The 22,707-nt window shown below is 48.5% G+C and overlaps 1 protein-coding gene and 1 pseudogene across 1 annotated transcript in view; both read right to left on the bottom strand.

Annotated features, from left to right (window-relative positions):
* LOC102566000 (E3 ubiquitin-protein ligase TRIM11) overlaps window positions 1–11,276 on the bottom strand; it is a 28,701-nt gene extending 17,425 nt beyond the window's left edge. The window contains exons 1-7 of the mRNA XM_059714922.1: window positions 10,449–11,276; window positions 8,325–8,420; window positions 7,679–7,909; window positions 6,771–6,793; window positions 5,881–5,996; window positions 5,004–5,060; window positions 3,763–4,270 (exon numbers count right to left, since the gene is read on the bottom strand). Coding sequence (XP_059570905.1) covers window positions 3,763–4,270; window positions 5,004–5,060; window positions 5,881–5,996; window positions 6,771–6,793; window positions 7,679–7,909; window positions 8,325–8,420; window positions 10,449–10,868 — 1,451 coding nt within the window. The 5' untranslated portion in view covers window positions 10,869–11,276. The remainder of the gene's footprint in view (window positions 1–3,762; window positions 4,271–5,003; window positions 5,061–5,880; window positions 5,997–6,770; window positions 6,794–7,678; window positions 7,910–8,324; window positions 8,421–10,448) is intronic.
* A 4,759-nt stretch (window positions 11,277–16,035) lies between these two features.
* LOC109280624 (ETS translocation variant 3-like) overlaps window positions 16,036–22,707 on the bottom strand; it is a 28,641-nt pseudogene continuing 21,969 nt past the window's right edge.

The raw sequence follows: 22,707 nt of genomic DNA, 5'->3' as shown, positions 1-22,707 counted from the left end.
ATGATGCTCCAGGTGCTTTCATTAGATGGGATCTTGGAGTCACTCTTAGTAAAGCACCATGCCCCCTCCTGACTCCTGGAGTATGTCTGTAAATGCCCACGGTTTTTAAGTGATGCTTAATGCACATTAGCCTATTTTAACGCTCATTAACTAAATGGAACATGTTTTAGTGATGCTTTAATATGCATTGAAATAAGCTAATCTGCATTAAAGTACACAACACCCACCTATTAACCTTGGTGCACCAGCAGTGACAGTCTTTTCAGAAACAGGGATCAATTTCAGTCACAGGGAATGACAGAAACATTTCTGATACTTCCAGAGAAAGCGCTAAGACCCCCAAGTCTACAAATATTTCCTGACAAGCTTCACTTTCCTCTGAGCAGTCCTGTCCAATGAGACTGCTTGCAGGACCTGAGTGTAGAAGGTGCATGACTGCTTGCAGAAGGAGGACCTGAGGGAATGCTGCAAAAACCAGTTCAGTCTGGACAGCATCAAAACTGCTTGCCAGGGGGCTAATGCACTGCAATTTTTCATGAGGCCTCAGCCATAGCCTAGAGGACATCGTGTCTTATTGTACTTCTGCCAGTCAGAACCTGTGTCACCCATGCCCTTTCAGAACATTGAGTAGGCTACAGTCAAGTCTCTCAAGACCAAAAAATGACTAATTAAACATCTCCCACTCATGAACTGTAACCTCAGCTCTACCACCTGGAACTAGAAGTGGCTACCGGGAATGGTTCAGTATGGCTGTTCTAACAAGCAGACCTGAAGGGCTGTGACAAGGTGCCATGATTACATTCTCTCAGAGTTGAATTCAGCATTTTTACACAGTTAGCTATGTCCATTGTACTGGGGAATCTGTGTTGGATGGTGAATTAATTAGTCAGAACAGCATAACCACAAATCATGGTGACATGAAAAGGGGGATAGTTTTATATTTTTTGGAGGAATTGTATTGTTCCATTGCATTCTCTCCACATTTTCCATTTCTCTCTCTGTCCAGAATAAACTGGTCCTCTGTCCTTAATCCTCCTTGCTGAGAAATGGACAGGGACCTTCCCCAGTGAAGAGGCCGGGGGGCAAGATGTAGGAAATGGCAGCGGGGGATGCATAGAATGCTTAAGTGTCAATGGGCTTGTCTACACACGGCCCTTTTATGCAGGATTAGTCTAAAATTGCCATTTTTAAAGCACATTAAGGTTGCCTGTCCATACATGTGCACCCTTAATGAACCTTAAAAATGGTGATTTTAGGCTAATCTCACTTAAATTTGATACCTGCTTAAAGCAAGTACCAAATTTAGGCGTGATTAGCTAAGTCACATTAGCCCACATGTAGACACTTAATGTGCATTAATGTCGTGTGCATCAATGGACGCATGCTGCATTAATGCACATTAGCATGGCTACACGTGGGTTAATGTGACTTAGCTGTGAGAGCCTAAATTTAATGTGTCTCAACGCACATTAGTGTGTCTACATGTAGACGCACATCTAAATCATCTTAATGCACTGTAAACAAAGGCACATTAAATTTTGCCTCATGCGGTTCCAGAACATTGTCTGAATGGTCAGGGGAGGCAAAGCACTACTTTCAATCTTCCAGCATCCCAGGATGCACCGCTCCTAGCCACTCTACCCCTTTCTACCCTCCAAACCATCACCCACACTCCACCCATTCCAACTTAAAGAAACTTCTTTGAGCTTAACAGCAGAGACCACGGAGCTGGGGAAGACTGCTTCCCCGAGCCACATGGTTTCTGGGGCTCTGTGCTTTAGCTGGTCTTCTAGGTGCAGAGGGGCTGCCTCAGTTTCATCCCTAGCAGAGAGCCCCAGAAAAGCAGTGCCCCCCCTCCCCCAGCTCTGCACTTGGGCTGAAGCTGAAATAGCTGCTGGGCACTAGGAGTGGTTTAACAGCAGAGGGACTCTGGAGCCAGGGAAAGCACACTTGCCACCCAAGCCAGCACAGCACCCGCTCCCAACCAGCACAACCCCTATTGCCCCTAAACCAACTCACCCCTCGGACCCAATCCCAATTCACAGAGACACGTGCAATATTTTAGTCCTTTAATTTATTCTTAATCTTTTCCACCCGTCTTTCTCTTTATTTCCTCAGCTGCCTCACTTCAGTTTTTCAAGATTTCCCCTCCCACGCTGTACTCTAGCTGTGCTCCTGCTGGATGTGGAGGAAGGGAAGGCCCCATGCTGGTTTCTCTGCTGCCCAGCTACATGCCACCCTCCCCTCTTCTCTCCCAGAGTCCTGGCTCCTGTCCACTCCCCTGTTCACCAGCCTTGTAGTGGGAAGTCACACTGCAGGTCTGAAATTACATGAAGCCTTTTCCTGAGACTGCTTTAAAAACACAGAAATGTTATGAAATCACGACATTCCACAGATGTCTGCCATTATACGGGTAACCTGTGCCAAAGACCTTCGTTACCTGGTTGTAAACTGGGGCAGATACTAAGAGAAATCCAGTAGCCCTGTAGCTGCCACATTAATTGCTGGAGTTCAGAAGAAATGCAAACCATGTATTTCACATGTCTGCAGCCAAATTCAAATCCAGCTCAGGACACTTGGAAATGAGGAGAATCAGCACCAAGTGAGAAGTCACCTCTCCCTACAGTGCTGCTGAAAAGGTCCAGATACACAGGCTTGTATGCAATACAAGAAAGAGAAAGCAGGTAACACATCACAGTAAAACCCAGGCTCTTGTTTTAGTGATAGAGGGTGCGCCCATATGAGATGTTTACTGAAGAGCTGCCTCATTAAGTCCACAGTAAACACCTGTGTCTACATATGCATGCCCCTTAGGCCACAGAGAACTAATAAACTCTGCAGCAGAGAAGTACTTGCACTTACAAGTACTATCCTGCTGTGGAGTTTTTTTGTGCACAGCAACACACATGCAGACGCTGACCTGGCTGGCTGGGGCATGAGGGTGCTTCAGTGCAGGGCCTGCCTGCTGGCTAGCCCTGCACTGAAGCACCCTTGTGCCCCAGCCAGCCCCTCTGCAGAACATTAAGCTGGGTCAGAGCAGCCCTGGGCTAGCAGGTGGACCTCTGGAGCCCCCTGCCTACTGGGGCTGCTCCAACCCAACTCAACGTGCTGTGGTCCTAGGCGCACATGCAAACGTGGCACCCAGGTGCAATAAACTCTAACACACCATGCTCTGGAGTTTACTATGCTTTAATATGCACATGTAGACATGCCCACTGCCTGGCTATTCTCTGTTGGGATAGGAAGGATTCAAGGGAGGAAGCAAATCCCGAGGCTCTGTCCCCAGCAACTGAGGCTGGGAAAGAAGAGGAGAAGAAAAAAGAACTGGTTTGGGTGCTTATTTCCAGCAAGAGTGTGTCAGAGCTGAAGGGAGCAGAGAAGGAGATTTAGTAACAGCAACCTGTGGAAACTGGATCCACAAACTTAGAGGACAGTTTTACTAATGGCATTAGAACAACACCCGTGCCCATGAAGACTTGTACAGGACTTGTGAGTGGCAGCCTGTCGGTAACATTCTGCAAGAATCGCCGTTGCCATATTGGAGATCTAGGCACTTGTGAAAAGTTCCTCAAACATTAAGCCTAAGTCACTGACTACGTCCTCAAACCCTGTGTGTGCAAAGCAAAAGTGATTCCCAGGGCAGATCCATACAAGCAATAGGATAGGGGTTTTTTATCCACATAGATCCTAGGCTTTTTATCTGAATCCAGCCAGTCCCAGTTAATGCTAGAACAGACCTCAGGGTCTAGGCCAGACCATCACAGTCTAAGTTTGGCTTCCCTTTCCCAGACCCAAAGCCAAGGGTGAATCCTCTCCCCAGCAAATGAAACCTTTGGGAAAATGAAAATTGGGGCTCCATTAGCAGCATCAAAAAATGCCACTTGCCCTTCTTCATAGTCCAGAAAGACACGGATTTTTCTAGGGACCTGGTTCAGCATCACATGAGTTGGAGGGCGGGTGAGAGTCCAGTAGCTACCTGACAAGTGCCATATAGCCCAGATCCCTGCTTCAGGGTCAAGTCTGCTCCATCCCTTCCTCCGCACAGATGCTCTGGCAACCCCCACAGCATAAAATCCCCCGTCCTCCACTTCCACCTCCCAGTAATGTCTTCCTGCACTGAATCCATCATAGCCCAGCACACAGTGGTGTGTATCAAATCTCTCTGCATTGTCAGGCAGTTTTTGCAGTTTGTCTCCCCGTGTCATGCTGCTCCGATCCTCAGCCAGGATGAGGTGGGGATGAGCCGTGGCTGGATCCAGAGTCACCTTCACTAGAGGGGAAAAAGACACAGATGATTAGGAGCGGAGCTCAGGCACGAGGGAAGCAGAGTCTCTCCTCACATCCCCCAGTATTCTGGTCCTCAGAGAGCAGCCTCTATCCTGGGCACTCCAGATGGAGCAGAGTTCATCCTGCAATTTCTCTGCCTGTGCACTGGTGGCCACTTCTGCAGTGGCTCACTGGCTTCTAGAGCCAGCAGCTTTCCACTCCCCTTCTGGGAATGCTCCATCTCCAGCAGCATGGACACAACAAGGAAAAGCCAAGAGGCTTTTATGGAGGAGTGATCTAGAGGAGAAAGGTTCAGCTTTAACCCCGATGATGCTCTGTTTCCTTAATGTGTCCTCCACTCCCAGGCCATAGCATGAGAATGAAGGGGCAGCAGTGGGGCAGAGACACTCAGGCAGTGAGCAGGATGCATTATTAGTTATTTGAGCCCCTTCCAGACAGAAAGGAGGTGATGGCAGAATCTTCACAACTCACCAAGTAGTAAGACCTTTTCCCCCAGGAAAGGAGAGGGTAGAACAGCCTGTAGGGAAAAGGTCCCTTATTTCCCAATGCTGAATTTCAGCTTAGAAAGATATGTTGGACACCATTTACATTACCAGGACAGGGTTCAAGGTGTTCAAGTGGCAAGCAAGGAGCACACTCCTCATTATCAGTGTCCATAGATATTGCTTTTGTGGCTATTGTCCATTAAGTGAAGGAGAATCTCCAGCAGAGCTTACCCTTTGTGTATGAGCTCAGTATAGCCCATCCTTTCCCCATCTCAGCTGTCAGAGTGCCTGCAGGGGAAAGAGTTCAGAGATAAGGTTTCATGCCTCTGGCTTCTGATGCTGTGTCGGGTTGCTGCCTCTCTGGGCTGAGGCCCTGAGAATGAGCAGAGATGCTCCAGATGCTGAGTTTGCCCTAAAAAAGTTACAGAAGTTTTGGAAAATGGGAACAAAATCAATGGGACACCCGAAGTGTTTAAAAATGGGACAGTCCAGTAGAAAACCAACCTTTGGCCCCTCACCTTGGCTGCTTGGAGCTGCTACTGTGGCTGCTGCAGAACATGGCTCTGGACCTCCCCACTTAGCTTTTGGGGCCAGAGGAAGAAGGAAGGGATTTGAGGTTGTCAGTCAGGATGAAAAGAGGAGGTCAAAGTGAAGGTGTATGCTTAGCTCATCCTGTCCTCTTGGGCAGGGGGCAGAGAAGGGAAGAGGCTTTGAGAGACACTCCAATTCATTTAATTAAAGAGCATCTTTAATGTGGGGTCAACTTCTTGGATGCTGACATGGAGCCTGGTGCTTACATAGACTCACTCCAGTTGCAGCTGCAGAGCCAAAAGAGCTCTTGGGCACTTGCCTTGAACATCTGTGGTTGAGAGGAACAGACTAAGACTTCAAAACCTGGTGTACTTTGTACACTATTGATCTTAGCAGGACTCAAGGGGAAAAAATAAATTACAGAGATGTCCTGATACTTCACCTCTGCTACATTTCTTCTAATTGTAAAAGTTCCACTTTTATTATTTACTTATCCATGACCTAATTGACCAGAACCCACCTCCTCCCAAATTCACAGCATCTCCACCCCAATTCCACACTTAATTTCCTTTGGTACCTTTAATCGTCCTCAGAATCTCCATTATGGCAACGGTTTTGCAGGAGACATCCCTGACTTTTGGTTCCAGCTCAGGAGAAATCTCCACTGGCAGCTGAAACATCTGTCTATCACACCTGGTGGAAAACAATTTAATGGTGTTTTATTTAAAGCAGAAGTACCTTCCTGTTCCTTGCTAGTGACAGCTGCTGCTGTCATGGGGCCTGACATGCCAATTCCTCCATAGGGGCTGTGTAGCACAGGCAATGGCAGGATACTCTCATAATATCCTTCTAACTATGGCCAGGAGAGAGCAACCCCAAGGGTCAAAGGGGAGTTCATGCTCTTGCAGCTGGTACATTCCCAGATTTCTGTTGAGATTACCTGGAAGGGCTCCTGTCCACAGGGGAGACCTCTGGCTAGGGTGGCTATATTTCTTGATGTCCCAAAAGGGGACAACCTGAAAACTGCTGATGGCAGGGTGGAGGGGAGGGAGGAATACCTAAAATTTGCAACATGCTTTTAAAGTGCTTCTTTTTCAAAGGTGTTCTGGCATCCTGCATCACTCTGCTCCTCCCTCACTCACTCCCCAGCAGGTGTAGCTGCCTCCAAGCTCTACTCTCAGCTGACCATGCTAGGAAGCAGGGCACAGGAGAGTGGAGCACTATGGGAAGACTAGCAACCTCATACTGCAGGGCTCAGCAACCTATGCACTACAGGCTGGATCTAGCGCATGGATATGGTGCTTCAGCAGCATTCAAAAGGAGGCTTCAATTTAAGGGGTTAAGTTCTCCAGAGTGTTTTCTACCCAGAATTCAACCTGTCCCAACAATTCTGCTGTTGTGCCCATTGGAGATCTGGCTGCAAAACCGCCCAGCATCTCTAAGTGTGAGGGTATGAGAACCACATACCTGCTCGAAGTGCTCCTGACATCCTAGAGGGGAAAGAAAGAGAGGACCTGTGTCTGAGTCTCATATGTCATGCACATGTGGAACTCAGGATCACAGGAAAAGAATTATCCAATATTATGAGAAAAAATATAAATATAAATAAAATGAGAAAAAAATGACTATTCATTCCATCCAGGAAGGGAAACACAAACTGTAGGTGCTTCCTCAGCCTGATGAAGGTTATTTATACCTGAAAGCTTGCAAAGAAGAATTTTTTCCAACAAGCAGGTCCAAGGAGGTGATCCTCCCCCTCTATATGACACTGGTCAGGCCGCAGTTGGAGTACTACGTCCAGTTCTGGGCGCTGCACTTCAGGAGGGATGTGGACAACTTGGAGAGGGTCCAGAGGAGGGCCACCTGTATGATCGGGGGCAGCACGGCAGGCCCTACGAGGAGAGGCTACGGGACCTGAACCTGTTCAGCCTCCACAAAAGGAGGCTGAGGGGGGATCTAGTGGCCTATTACAAACTAGTCAGAGGGGACCAGCAAGCATTGTGGGAGTCCCTGTTCCCCCGAGCACTACCAGGAGTGACTAGAAATAATGGTCACAAGCTGGCAGAGGGTAGATTCAGGCTAGACATCAGGAGGCGCTACTTCACTGTCAGGGTGGCTAGGATCTGGAACCAACTTCCAAGAGAAGTGGTGCTGGCTCCTACCCTGGGGGTCTTTAAGAGGAGGCTAGATGAACACCTTGCCAGGGTCATTTGACCCCAGTACTCTTTCCTGCCCAGGGCAGGGGGTCGGACTTGATGATCTGCTCAGGTCCCTTCTAACCCTACCAACAATGAAACTATGAAACAAGGATTTTCCCCACCTCACCTCCCACCTTCCCTGTGCAGGACTCTGGGCTCCTTCTACATCAGCCCCACCTGCAGGAATGCATCTGCTGGCTGCAAGCACTTCCCCTCCATCTCCTTGATTAGGTTATTAAGAATGGAAATCTCCTTGGACATTTTAGTGATGTTTTCCTTCTGTATCGTCTCGATCTCCCTCTCCAACTCTTCCAGCTGGGCCAGCAGGAGCTGTTCCTGTTCCTTCAGAAACTGGTGCAAATGCTGAAATCCAGACAGAATTTTCTGCCTCTCAGCTTTTGTCCATTTCTTCATAAAAGCACACACAGAATGAAAAGCAATCAGAGAAATGGTTAGGCAAGGAAAGGTGGAACACCAAAATACTCAAAAAAATCCATTGCAGAATAAGCTACAGGAAAATTTCTTTGCAGACAGAAACACCCAAATATCCACTATGGTTAAAAGAGAAATAAGTTCCCATCATCACAGTCTGCTCAAGCATCATTGCTAGGGTGTTTTAAAATCTGATATGATGAAAATACTGTGGTATCAGTGCTATCTCTGTCAGTTAAGATGCTAAACGGTAGGATGAAGGACTCAGTCCTCCATGGAGACTGATTCCAGGGGCAACAAATGGATCACATGATCATGAAGAACTAGACAAGGGCCCAAAAACACATTGGGATACACCTGCATCTACCACACAGCAGCAATAAGCACCTACCAGATATTCCTTGCTTCTCTCCTCTCCAGTCATTCTGAATGCCAAGAGCTTTTCTCTCTCTTCCCTAAGAGTCTTCAAATGAGCCTGAATTTTCTCCTGAAGAAACAGAAATGGTTTGAATGCTTTTTGTTTTGAGAGCTGGAAGGCAAGTGGGGGGGGATTTTTTCCTAGCTAAACCCCAGCTCTTCAGAGCTCCTTGGAGAAATCTGTAGCCATGAGATATCTGTCGCCATGAGAAATCTGAAGCCATGAGGAATCAGTACATGGGCTGAGACTTTCATCTGCCCTTGAACCTCATCCCGGACCCTTGTAGTAACTGTACTGGATGGACTGAACTGACATTAACAGTTGAAAAACCACTAGCGATGCTGATGGGTGCTGGGAATGGCTACCCCTGTCACTGCCCTAAGCTCTTCCAGCTGTAGTGCTTTCTAGGGACTAGGGCTGTGCAAAATTTTGCTGGGGGTTTCATTTTGAAGCTGTTTCGACGTGTTTCAAGCTTGAAACAGCAAAATCAAAATAAAATGAAAGGCTTCAAAACAGCTTCTAAACAAAACAGCTTCAAAACGAAAGTTTCGAGAAGTTTCAAGTTTCAAAGCCAGGCTTGCTTGCAGCTAAACAGAAAGTAAGGAGAGGGAAGGAGAGGAGGGGGGATGGACTGCTCTGATATTGATTGTGTAGCTGGCCAGCAACTGTGATCCTTCCCTGAGGTCCCTTCCAACCCCAGTGCTCTGGGGGAGCGACCCCCCCAGAAAAACAGCATAAAAAGTTGTATATGTCATGAGCTTTGCTTATCACCACCTTGAGGTACAGTTTCCCAGAAACCCCTGCACCTATCTCCTTGAAACTTGGCAGGCTGTATGGCCTCAGCAGGGGCTAGCATGCCTGCTGTTTTCACCCCCCTGTGCCTTCACACTTACAAGTGATACAAGTTTTGCTCTGAACTGTTGAGGTGCAGTTTCCCAGAAACCCCTGCACCTATCTCCTTGAAACTTGACAGGCTTTGTGTCCTCAGCAGGGGCTACCATCCCTGCTTCTTTCATTTGAATCAGGAAAGAAATGACATGATGGCCTATTGGTGAAACATCGAAACAGCATCAAAACAGTGAAAGTTTTGACAAAATGAAACAGAACAGTGCTTTGAAACAGCAAAATGAAACACTGTCCTTTTGAAACAGCAAAATGGAAGTCAAAATGAAGTGGTGCTGTTTTGCACGGACCTACTAGGGACCTCCCTCCAGTAATTTTTCCAATGCTGCCAGGAGAACTGCATTCTGGGAGATCCCCAAGGTTGTGGTATATGAGCACAGGGGGAGATGTGAATTGAACTAGTTTGCAAGTTGTCTGGTTAAGTGCATTGTAACACAGTGCAACCTGGCTTGCCTTAATATCCCCTGGAATTACTTGCTCTGTGGACAAGCCTAGTAAAAGCAGCATTTGGCAGGAACATATATGTTGAATAGAGCTGATGCACTGTGCAAGAATCAACAGGGTTGTTAACACAATACAGATCTTTGTTGCAAGTGAGTCATCAGGGCCAACCACCCAAGCAACAAACAGTTTCTAAGCCCCCATGGGAAACTCCTTTTTCCCGCTGGGCTTGAGGATCTTTTCTCTAGTTGACTCTCTCTCCTATTGTAAGGGCTGCCTGAGTGTTAGGTGCTGTTCCTGGGAGGCAGCAAGATCTAGTGGGGCTGGGGACACCTGGGACCTATTCTTACCTCTGCCTCTGACTTGCTTTGTGACTTAGGTCCCTGTCCCTCTGTTTCTCTTGTCTGGTCAGACAAATGTTGCTGCTCTACATGGCCCAGAACTATCAAGATGGGATCTTGTTTAGGGTCTCTAGCTCCTTCTGTGATGCAGAGGGTTAGTAGTGAATACTGCAATAGAAATAGTAATCTAGTACTGTAATAGAAACCAGTACCAATATATACACTGAGCAGCATGTGTCATACAAGGAAAGTTTCACAGAACAATTCCACCAACAGTGGAATAAGAGAGAAATGGAGCATACCAGAAAACACATGACAAAATTAACCTTGTATGAACTTCCAAAGTCATATTTACCCAAAGAACCTTGTCTGCCAAAGCTGTTACGTATTAGCCCAGATACCAATCACCTACCTTGTGTTCCCGGGCAGCCTCCTTTATGGGAACCACAGTGTGAGCTTGATGAGCCTGGGATCTCTCACACACTACACAGAGGAGGATTTGATCTTCATCACAAAACAATTTCAAGGCCTCCCCATGTTTCTTACACATCCACTGCTCTTCTGCTTCATTGGCTGCCGGTGCCTTCAGCTGCTTGGCTATACTGACAAAATTTGCCAGTAGCCTGTTCGGGCACAGGTTCCTTTGTGGAAAGGTCAGTCTGCACTGAGGGCAGGAGACATCTTTTTCCTTTCCCTCCCAGCACTGGCTGATGCAGGCTTGGCAGAAGCTGTGCCCACAGCCCATGATCATCACTGGGTCCTTGAAGAACTCCAGGCAGATGAAACAGGTTGTATCATCCTGGAGATTTTCTACAGGGTTCCTTGTGGCCATGGCTCAGAGGGGGAGTCCAGCTGGGTTAGTTTTGCCCTCCTCGGTTCAGAAATCTGCTAAACCCAAAGCAGACAAAAGGGCGTTTTGCTTCCTGAAACTGAGGCTTGTTTTCTGCTGGCTTGGCAGTAGTCCATGGTTTCAGTTTCGCTCTGGAATTGCTAATGAAAAGTCTTAACTCTTTGCCTGCAGACAGCAATCATCAATTCACAGAGAAGAACTGACTTAAGCCACACCTAATAGGACAACTGGTTCTGTTATAAAAATCCTAAAGCTCCAACAGCCAACACTGTCTCACTTTTCTCTTGCTCAGCCTGCCATTGCAATCAGTGATTGCCCTGTGCAGGATCAGGGCCTGAAGGAGTGCTGTTGAAAACACCTTGACCAGAACAAACAACTGCTTGCTAAGGTAAGAACCCACACGGATCTGCTTAGGTGGGACCTCAGTAAAAGTACTGGGAATCTGGTTCAGTAAAAACAGCCCCGATCAGGGGGCACTTGTACATGTGACACCATTACCATGTGCACATGACAAAAATGTCATTTTGTTTGGCTTTGTACACATGGAAGAGTTTTGGGGGGTTAAAATGAGCCTGCATTGTTGCAAACTAAACTACATCCTGATGTAGCTTAGCTTACAATGATGCACTGCAGCTATTAGTCAGCTCGCCCACCAGCCACAAGAGAGGAGGGGAGGCTTCAGAGAAAAAAAGGATTGGGCCCCTCACTGCTTCTGGCTTCAGCAGGTGCCTGCTGAAGGCAGAAGTGGCAAGGGGCCTGATTTTTTGGTGAAGCCTGCCTGCTTCTTCTGTGCCCAGGGGACAAGTTGCCAGCTGGCTGAGTGACCCCTGAGCTGCAGGGGACCCCAGTCCTTCCCTCTGTGGTGGTAATGCCCCCTGGGGCCAGCTAGGCAGGCTGGTGGTGGGCCAGGTGCTGCCCCAGCTCGGGGTTGGGGAAGAGCTGGATCAGGCCAGATGCTGTGTCCAAAGTGGGGCAGCACCCAGCCCACTAGGAGCCCTGCCCAGGTGGCCCCAGGGGGCACCACTGCCGTGAAGGAAAGGCTCAGGGTTCCCCACAGCTCAGGGGCTACTCGGCCTGCTGGCAGCTCGCCCCTTGGCCACAGGCAGGCTCTGCTGGAAAAAAAAAAAGGATTGGTCCCCTCACCAAAAAAAACCCCCAAAACCAGATCAGGCCTCCCACCATAAAAGTGATGGAAAAATAAAACCCCACCATTTCAATTAAAACCCCACCATTTCAATTTACGGGGCAAAGATTGCAACCCTGAGGACTAAGCCCCCATTACTTGTACAAGAACCCAGGGTCAAGAACCCTTTGTCCTGGTCACCTTACAGGACACCCAGGTGGTTCCAGCCCTGTAGTTGTCCCAGGCTAAGGGCCAAAATGAAATAAGAGTGAGGGAACAGCCAATGGTGGGGCTGAGGGAGCTAGGCAGTGTTGTGTTACCGCCATCAGGTTTGTTAGGTCTGAATTCTCCCCCATAACATTTCCCCCAGTGAAACCCAGCTGGCCAGGATGTATGTGTTTGTTGACCCAGCAGCCATGGAGGCCAACCAGAAGTCATGGATTCCATGTGGGGAGAAAGCATTTAGGCCCCTTAACCATTCTGTCTGCAGGAAAGGCTTGGGGGCTGACAGTGAAGGAACTGCAAGAGTCCAGGGAGCAGCTCAGGAAGCAGAGATGTGGTGGGAAAAGAGCAAAGACTAGAGATGCAGCTGTGAAGATTCAAATCACTTCATGGTCTAATCTGCAGCCAGATAAAATGTGGCTGCAAGTATTTGATCTCAGTGTGCTTGGATGCATGTTGCAAATCTCAGCAGGACTCCAGGGCTGTTAAATCCCTTTAGTCAGTTTTGCTTCTTTCCCAGCAGCCAGACACTGTTGACTAAGAGGGATTATTTTCAGAAGAATGTGGCAGCTTCTGGTTTTGTGGTGACCGAATATACGAAGTCAAACACGTGTCACACACTTGCTGCTGCACTTTAAGAAGGTATATTTCTACTCTTATCTGGAACCAGAGCCCATGGCCACAAAACTCCTATATTAATTACTAAAAAATCACCTGAAGAAGGATGTCTGTCATTTGAAAGCTTGTCTCACTCGATCCAACTATGCAGTTGGTCCAATAAAAGATACCACCCCCTCCCTGTCTCTCACATGAAACCATTAGTCATGTTCATTAACATTATTCAGTGCTTCTTGGGACCACAAATCTGCATTGCACCTTACCAAGGGAGGAGAAAGCCAGGCATGAATTCTTGTTTGTCTATAGATTTAGATATTAATTGATTCAATTGCTCCCCCATCCTTATTCTGGCCACTTTAACTACATTAAAGTACTACCTGCACTTTAACTACAGCTGGCTGAACAGTGCAAAACTTCAGCACGAAAGTTATTTGTGGATCATAGATTGGAATTTAACTGGCTGAAAGTTAGTGGGATTGAGCTTCCTAAAGCATTTAAGTACTTTTGCAAATAGCTGCCCTGTGTCAATGACAAGAATTACCCCACTGCCCTTGGATCTTCTATTATTGTGCAGCTGACAGGTTCTTAATATGTACGTACACATACTTTACCATCACAGTGTCACTGACCTGGAAGGCTGCCTTCAGGAACCACAACATTGTTATTAGCTTAAGGGCTAGGGACAGACATTACATATAAACCAGTTTAAGGAACCAGAAACTGGTGTAAACCTATGTGACAGGAGGCCAGCTCAGAGCTAGGTTTTAACATCCCCCCAACTCAATGCTCTATTATCAACAGGGGAGGGAGGGCACCCCTCCATAATTGCAGCATCCTGTCAGGGCCTGGCCACACCCCCCACCCTCAGTTCAGCAGTATGGATGGAAAGGGACGGCTGCTGTAGTGCCCCCAGCTTCTAGAGTGAGCCACTGCAGGAATGTGCCTGCACTTCCTCAGTCCAGAGGAGATGTTTGTGTGGTTACAAACCAGTTCAGCCTAGACAGGATAGACTAACCTGCAAAAGTTGAATCATTTCAGGCTCAGGCTTTTTGAATGTCTGTCCCTAGCCAACGGATTGCCCAGTCTGTAAGACAAGAGAGTCATTTTAGTTCTCTATGCTCCCACCAACACACTCACACACACACGCAACCAATACTAGACCACAAAGAGGCATATGGTTGCCCATTGTTTACCTGCTGCCTCTGACCTGCTGGGCTCAAACATCAACAGGGATGACATGCCAGCAAGAGTACAAGGTGCAAAGTGTGAGCTATTGCAGCTGTGTGAGGGAGTCCATTGTTAACATAGAGGGGAAGGAAAAAAAGATGAGCGTAGACTATATGTTCTGTCTGCATGTTCCACTGCAGGATGGAGACTCAGGTCCTCCTGCTTCCAGCCTCAGCACAAGGACAGTGAAGCAGAGAGTGAGAAGGGCTGCACCACAAATTGGCATGAACTGCATCAGAGGCATGAAGTCCTGGAAAGCATCATCACAGAAGCAGTAAGAGAGAGAAAGATGGGAGTGTGAGTTTTAGGAGAGGCAGAGGGGCTACAAACTCCTGGAGCGCCTATCTGCAGTAGTGCTGAGCTGCAAGAAGCACCTCCAAAATCAGCAATCTCCCCAGGACATGGTGCAAAGTGCTGTTCTTGGAACCAACATACATACCTCTGCCCAGAGCACCATGGGGGCTCCAGGTATATGACTGGATTATCCAGAATGACCTGCAGAAATGGTCGTTGCTAGGGAGAAAAAAGCAGTTCCTTCTCAATTAGTGCTTGTGCTGTGCTGTGCTGCAGCACATGGGAAAGAAGGAAGGGTAAAAGAAAGCAAGTGGGGAGTGCAGACAACTGATGCTGCCTATGTCTGATGCTGTTTACCCTCACTGAAGGTTTCCCATCAAGTGCACCTCACTTTATTTAGTGGAGATTGTTCATTTGTGCCTTGCTCCAGTTTGATTTGGCTTGTCTTAGTTAGCACTTTGTTTGATGTAATATTTGTTATTAGGTTGGTTTAAGTATATGTGATTTAATTTGCATGGGCTGTGCTGTTTAAAACTAGGGATGATGTTAATTACTCAATGTCAGCTGGTCTGGCCATGCCTTGTTGAACTGTTCATGTTCTGGAGTTGCTCATTTTCAGTTCTCTGCCTGCTGCCTGCTCAGAAATAATGAAAGGGGAAGCCAAGCAATGCCCCAGAGACCTTTCTGCCCTGCAACTTCATGGACTCTCACTTTGCTGTCACTGTCTGCCCTCCACCCACAGCTGCCAGGATTAGGTTACATTTAGTCTCATGTTTTAGGAACCTTCCCTCCCTGGGGCAGGGATTCAAGGGATTTATCCATCAGGGAAAGTTTCCCTGGCCCCATCTGCATGGTAAATTTATTATGTCCATCAGTAAAGTCCATAAGCAAGCAGGGCTGTCCTCTGCAAGTGGCCTACTAACCTGGAAGCAGTTTAATCACCTCCACACAGTATTTCTGCTGGGTTAATTGGCACTGTTGAGTGATGGTGTTAATTAACTTAGTTCTCCACCCAAAGCTAATTACCAGCTGCACAAACACAGCAGTGCTGCTGGATTCAGAGGCAGGCAGCTCAGAGCAACTGAGCATGCTGATGGTTTCACTGCCAAGCATGGTCAGATGCCATGTCAAACCTGTCCATGGCAACCTCTCCAGATGCATGAAACATCACATCTACCCAAAGAACCATGCTTACAAAACACCTGAATGTTGTTCCTGGTGACTAGGGATTTTTTCCCCACTTTTGTTCCTGATTTCTTTCAAACAGGCATTGGCCTTTCTGATATGGGTTGGAGATACTGTTGTTAATATCCTCTGTCCTGTCTGATTTGGAAAGGCAGGAGGGAGGCTCAGAATGAAGTTGGCCAACATGTCTGGGGAGAAACTGGTCACATGGAACAAAAATTAAAAAATCCAATAAAAGGACAAATTTCAAGGAACCTCAGTGGCATGTGCGGAAAGCTCATGTTCTTTTTAGAGGCCATGCAAACTCATGCACAGTGGACACAGAAAGGATCAAAGCCCTGTTTAGAGATGAGTGGGCATGCAGCTGTACACAGCAGATTCATATAGGGTAGTGGTGTCAAACTCCAGCTGCTTGGTGTGCCCATATTCCCTGTTTTCCAGCTACCTGTGGGCCACATCCATAATTTTTCACTAAATTAGGTAACATTTGACTTTATTTCTGGCCTGACTTGGTCTTGCTGTTGTTACTGTCAGGCCAGGAATCTAAACTGGAGGACTGTGGTCTTGAATTGGTGAGCCATAAATGCTCAATCTTCACCCTGGAGGAAGGGGTAGTGAGCTGGGGGGCAGCTGACTCCTCAGTGCTTTCCAGTTTCTCCCTGTTTTTGCGTCCAACAGAAGGAGGTTGCAGCTTGATGGGGAACTGAGTTTGCTCCTCTGGAGATTTGGCACTGTAGTGGTACGATCATGAGCCCTGGATAGCGAGAGAAAGTCCGCAGGCTCAGGTGGTAGTTGAAGACAGAGCAGGCTTGTGAATGCAGGTAATGTTTCATCTCTTCAGGGTTGAAAGAAAAGCATTTGCTGCCTGTGAAAGGGCTGAGACTTGGCGAGGGGCTATAGGAGAAAAGAGTCAGAGTCAGGGACATGGCAGGTGAGATCGGGACATTCAAGACCCCGCCGCACCCCGGCAGAGGGGACACGGCGAAAGGGCTGTGAGGATCCAGTTACACCCTAGGCCTTGTGAGGAGAGGCAGCATGACTGTTTCTGAGGGTTGATGCCTCTGGGGCCCACTGCATTGCGAGGTGCCATGAGATCCACGCCACGCCGCCAGTCAGAGGAGCCGTCCTCCAGCTCAGGCACATCGGGCTTCCTCTCACCGCTGTCACTCAAAGGTTCTTAGCTGGATGGCACCAGGAGCCCTGTGGGCAACCAGCTGGGCTGGGCATCCTCAGTGGGGGAGTGGCTGTCTAAAGGTGGGAAATGGAACCAGGCAGTGGGAACAGGCAGTGCACTCTGTGGCACGACACCCTTGGGCTGTATGTTAATGAATGGGTAGTTAGGCATCACCAGCTGGTTGAAGTTGAACTTGTGGGTGAACCTCTTGCCCCTTTGTCTTGTGAAGAATCCTTTTGCTGAAATAGTATCTGAGTGCCCGGCTCAGCTTGACATAGTTCATCTGAGGCTTATATTTCCTCCGGCCTCACAGCCGTGCCACCTCGTCAGGGTCTTGATCACAAACTCTCCATATTCACCCTGCTGCCAGGCAATGACGTGACGGAACTCCTCCTTCTGCAACACCCCCCTCTCCTGCCAATGCACGTCCCACCCTGCTCCACACCCCCCTCCCCGCTACTCTGGGTCCAGCCCCATTCCCCCCTCTTCCATGCTGCTGTGGATCTGACTCCACTCCACCCCCCACTCCCTACGCTGCTCCAGGTCCAGCCCCGCTCCCCACCCCCACCACCACCACCACTCTGGGGCCAGCCCTGCTCCACCCTGCCTCCCGCCACTCCCTGTCTGGCCCTGCTATCCCCCCCTATTGCTTCAGATCTTGCCCCACTACACCTACACCCCTGCTGCCACTTCGGGTCTGGCCCTGCTCTACCCCCCCTCCCACTACTGTGGGTCCTGCCCCACTCTATGCCCTGCCACTCCAGGTCCGGCCCTGCTCCACGTCCCCATGGCCCACATCCACTTGCCTCCCATCCCCACTCCACTCCCGCCATTCCTTCCCACTGCCTCCTCTTTCCTGCTGGCTGTTCTGGAGTGCAGCAAGGGGGGGGCACAGGCAGAAGTCCCACTGCTCAGGCAGCCAGGGCATGCTCACTGCCACCACAAAGTTCCCCAGCAGCAGTGCAAGCTTGGGCCCACTCAGCCTGTTTGCTCAGCCAATCACCAACACCCTCTCAGCAGCACATGTGCAGTTGGCTAAAATGGTTACAAACAGACAGACGAAGCCTTTTATTAGAATTAGAATTTGTCTACTGACATAGAACCACTATCCTTCTAAAGTGGTACCGCAATACTGTTAATGGACCCGTTGACTTGAAACGTGCCAGATCAACATTCAGGATCCCAACATTGCGCTATTTGACAGGAGGGCATGGTACAAAATTATATACTCACACACCCCACTATGAGTTCACACACATACACAAACACGCACTTTTGTGACTGTGTGTTAACACTAGGGGGCATTTGGGGTAACTTAAGGTCAAGTGCCCCCAGGGTTACTCAAGGTCATTTGGGGTTGGGGTAACTCAAGGTCAATGTGCCCTGGGGTTACTTAACCTCATGTAACCCCAGGGGCCACAGTGACCTTAATTGGTACTAATTGATCAAAGGGAAAAGCAGAAAGGCAGCAGGGTGGAGGAGCGATGCCGGGGAAAAGCCAGCACAGAGGCTGGGGATGGAGCCAGAGCCAGAGCCGAGAGGTATGAGAAGAGGGAAGCCGGGGCAGGGGGGAGTCGGGCACCGGAAGGGCTGCAGGAGAGGCTGTGGCTGCTGACAGAAGCCATGGGTGTGAGGGAAGCTGTGGGGGTGGCAGGAGACAGATCCAGGCTGCTTTAGAGGCTCCAGGTGCCAGAAGCCGGATTGGGGCTGCGGGAGAGGCTGGGAACAGGCTGCAGGTGCTGGAGAGGGGCTGTGGGCCCGGGAAGAGCCAGAAGGCAGCAGCAAAGCACAGAACAGGGGAGAAAGCCGGCAGGCAAGCTGGGAAATCAGGGGACTCTGCGAGGTGCTGGGGAGATCAGGGAGAAGGTGTAGGTGGCGAGGCACCCCCGGGGAAGCTGGGGACAAATAGAGAAAGAGAAGACTGGGGAAGAAAGCAGAGGTGACTGGGCACAAATGGGGAACAGAGAGACAGGGAAGATCAGGGAAAGAAAGCAGACACAAACAGGAATGGAGGGAGAGACATGGATCAGAGAGAAGGCAGAGATGGCAGGACACAACCGGGAAGCCGGGAGGTCAAGGGGGAGGAAGAGGGAGGCAGAGCAGACAGGATAGAGCGGGGGCTAGAGCTGGGAGACCAAAGAGTAGGGCTGGGAGGTCAGCAGAGGAGGAGAGAAAGCTAGAGCCAGGGGAAATAGAGGCAGCAGAGAGGAATGAAGCGCAGAAGGAGGTCAGAGAGATGGGGATTTAGTTGGGAGCCTGCAGCAAGACAGAGACCAACTCAAGGTCAAAAATATCAGTTTTATTAGACAGGCAGTATACTATACAGCTTATAAAGTTATTGGTTCCTACACACACAAGCACTCACACATGCACCCACACGATAGCGGAAGAAAAAAGAGGCTTGGTGGAGGGATTGAAGTCAAAGTGTGTAGGGACAGAGTCCAGATACTTTGCTTGAGGAAGGAAGGTGGGTGATAGCTACCTATCCTGGGCTGTGAGTTGATCCTCGATGGCCAGTTGGGGTCTTCTCCAGCAAGTTGTTGTCCAGAGGGGCTCACCGGCAGGGCCTCTGGGTGGATAGGTGGCGTGGTGTACTGCTGGTCCAGATGGAGAGGGCACCCCGAAGAGATCACACTCTACCACCCCTTGTATAGGGGTGGGCTACCTGTGTCTCCTATGGGAAGGACATGTCCAGGCAAGAACAGTCCTGCTCGGATGCATACATGCAGATTCAGGTCTTGTCTGGTAGGACACAATGGTGAGGTTGCTGGTTTTTGTAGTGTCTTTATCTTCCAAATGTTGGGTCCTTGTAGGTTCTTTATCTTTCAAATGCTGGATTCTGTCTCTGTTCCTGGGTGAGGTCTGTGGTTCCTGAGTGAGTCAATGCAAGGCAATGGTCGGGTCGTTGAGTTGATGGTCCAGTCGTTGAGTTGATCATTCAGTAGAGGCCTGCTACCATTGTACCTCAAGCACCCTCATTCATTCCCATTCATTCAGGAACCAATTTACATAAGACTGGTTAGGCATGAGTCATAGTTACAACATAGGTTATACCCAGACAGAGGACACAAGATGGAGGCTTGACATACCAAAATGGAAACTTAACATTACTTTACAGACATAGGCCTAAATCAGAAAATTCAATATAAAACAGTAAAAATCAATACAAACTGTCATGACCCAAAGGGTATGATTTTGTGTGTGCTTCGGCACTGAAGAATTATTTCCCGCCACATGGAGCTTTCTTTGCACGGTGCAATTCTCAGTTGCATAGAGAAAACCCCGGTGCAAAGGAGTTCCCGCCACCCATATGTAAATTTGTTTCCCACTATTGGCTGTTTCTAAATTATTCCCACGTGGCGGCTAGCGATTGGCTTGCTAGCTGTATAAGAGGCTTGAGCAGTTTCCGCCCAAGTTGGAGGACTTCACATCCATCTCGTGAAGAACTCTAAGCGCGCCGTGGAGCCTAACAAACTCCGCATGTGACTTAGAGGAGGATACAGGGGCCTGATCAGCCTCTAGCCTCTCCCTGTCACCGCACGATCCCTCGACGTACCCTACCCTGCGAGCTCATGGAGAGTCACCTTTCGGACTCTCATTTCAGTCGTTCCACGGAGCCTAGCAAACTCCGTGTGTGTATCCAGAGCTCTGTCCGGTTCGTGTTGCGGAGCCTAGCAAACTCCGCGTATGTGTGTGTCTTTGGTGGAGCCTAGCAAACTCCACGTGTTTGTCTGTAACTGCAACTCAAGAAAGTTTTCCTGCCTGCACCGCGACCACCTACGGTGTAAGTAAAACAATCTTTAATCAACCTCTACGCATCAGTGCTTAATTCTAGTTCGCCGTGCCGACCCTTTCCCCGGCCCACGTGCCCAGGCTGCTGGCCACAGGCCCTCGGCCGCGACACAAACATAATAGAACACTGTTTACAATATAAAAGGGGCTTGTTACTATAAAGGAACATAAGAACCTAGCTTACCTAGTACTACTTGTAATCACTTTTATGGGATAGAGGGGGCAGAGAGAAAGTCAGAAATGGTTGGAGAAGGGGAGTGAATGTATTTTTAAATAATATTAAAAAGGAAAAAAAGAAAAACTGGGGGTTTTGCTGCAGGTCAGCATGGAAGATTAAGAGCTCCAAATGGATATCCAGTGTGCCCAGATACTGAGTAGGGAGGTGACTGGAACAGCCTGATTCGACTTGTGTGTCTCTGAACTCTCTGGATTTTAGGGGCCTCTGTCCACTCAGGTTTCACAGCCCTTTATTTTCAGGGCGGGCACCTGACTCTCTCAGTGCTCATTCTTGTGAAGACATAGGCAGGGAGGGCACAAACAGTGTTATGTTATAGCCCATCAGGTAACATGATACGATTCCACCATGTAGAGGTGGGCCTGTATTCTAGGCCCATTGCAAACTGAAGGGATATAATCAGCATAGGCCATTCTCATGGGAGATAGGTAAAGCCACCAGGCTAGGTAGAAGAACAGCTTGGGGCTGGGGATGCAGCTGCCAACCCCCTTGGGATAGGAAGCTGGGCAGACATGCAGAAAAGAATACAGCAGTAATGGGATAAGGAGAAAAGGACATAAAAACCTGTGCATAGTCCAAACAACAACAGTAGCTTACTGTCAGAGCAACCATACCTCCACTGGGCTATATTCCCTTGATTGAAAACCTTCAGGGCCTTACTTGCAACCTTAGGGGATTCCAGGAGCCATCAAAGCCCCTTCCTGCAACCCATGACCAAGAGCTTCTCACTCTGCAACTTGCTAAATTTGCTCTGGCCCTAGGGTTATATGCTGCCTAAGCCCTGCCCCTTTCAGTCAGGTGGTGCTCCAGCTGAGCAGTGGTTTTTCCTTAGGGCTTGAAGGCTGGTTATTAAAGCAACTTATGACTGCTGCTCTAGCAGCCTCCCTGCTGTACTAGCTAAGCTCTGCCCTACTGGCTTTTTCCTTAGCTGTCTGTTCTCTTGCAGCCAACTCCACAGCTCCTTGCCTAGGCAGCAGTGTTTCTTTGCTGCCTTCCTGCTCCTGGCTAGCCCCTGTGCAGCTTCCTGGGCTCTGTCTGCTGCCATTTTTCTCACTAAAGATCAACAGGAGCCTGAGGCTCCCGGTTATAATTATATACATGCATACATACTCATGTATATATACCTGGGTATTCAGTGCCCCGAGTGTAATTTTAGTATAGAATGCAAACAATCAGGAAGTTCTGGACTAGGGTGGCCATTGGTCCTGTTTTATACCAGATCATCCTGTTTCTAAACCCTTTTCCCCCCTCTCCTTTTCTGAATGTTGAATGGACAGGAAGAAAATCCTGTTTTTGAGTTCACTGGTGGAAAAACATGTCAATACTTTGTCCTTGTGATTACTGACTGTGCCTACAGGTAGAGGGCAGTACATAGCCAGCAGGAGAGGGGTTCACATCTAGCCAGGGAGGGAGGGAGGAAGGTGATGGCCCAGCCCCTTGCTATTGGGGCCCTTTGGCCAATCATCACCCCATCCCTCCCTGCTGATTGGCCAAGGAGACAGTGACTGCACCCATCATTGCAGATTGTTGAAGGGCGGGCCCCCTCAGCCAGCGAGCTGTCCTGTATTCTAGGGATGCATCAGTGGCCACCCTATTCTGGTCTTGAGAAGAGGGTTATTTAATTTTGACCCAAATATTCAGTTTTTGGTCAAATTCAGCAACTTTTAGGTGATATTCCCAGGAGCAGCTACTGACACCTTGAGCTGGATGAGTAGGTCACTACCTATTTGTTCTCAGTTCTGTTTCCAACTGGAGGTCACCATTTTCTTTTTACATTAAAACATTCAGGTACTAATTTAAAGAACATTTATAATTTTACATTTTTTTCTGAAAAAAAATTAGCAGTGTCACAATATCTTTATTTTTCAAATGGCATTAAAACCATTCTTGAAAGTATATCAAAATCACATCAATACATTTTAAAAGTATTTTTCTGATAATAAAAACATTG

The sequence above is a fragment of the Alligator mississippiensis genome, chromosome 11, assembly GCF_030867095.1.
Source record: "Alligator mississippiensis isolate rAllMis1 chromosome 11, rAllMis1, whole genome shotgun sequence".
Classification (NCBI taxonomy): domain Eukaryota; kingdom Metazoa; phylum Chordata; order Crocodylia; family Alligatoridae; genus Alligator; species Alligator mississippiensis.
Note: the sequence above shows the minus strand (reverse complement) of the source record. Positions and strands in the feature narration are given on the sequence as shown.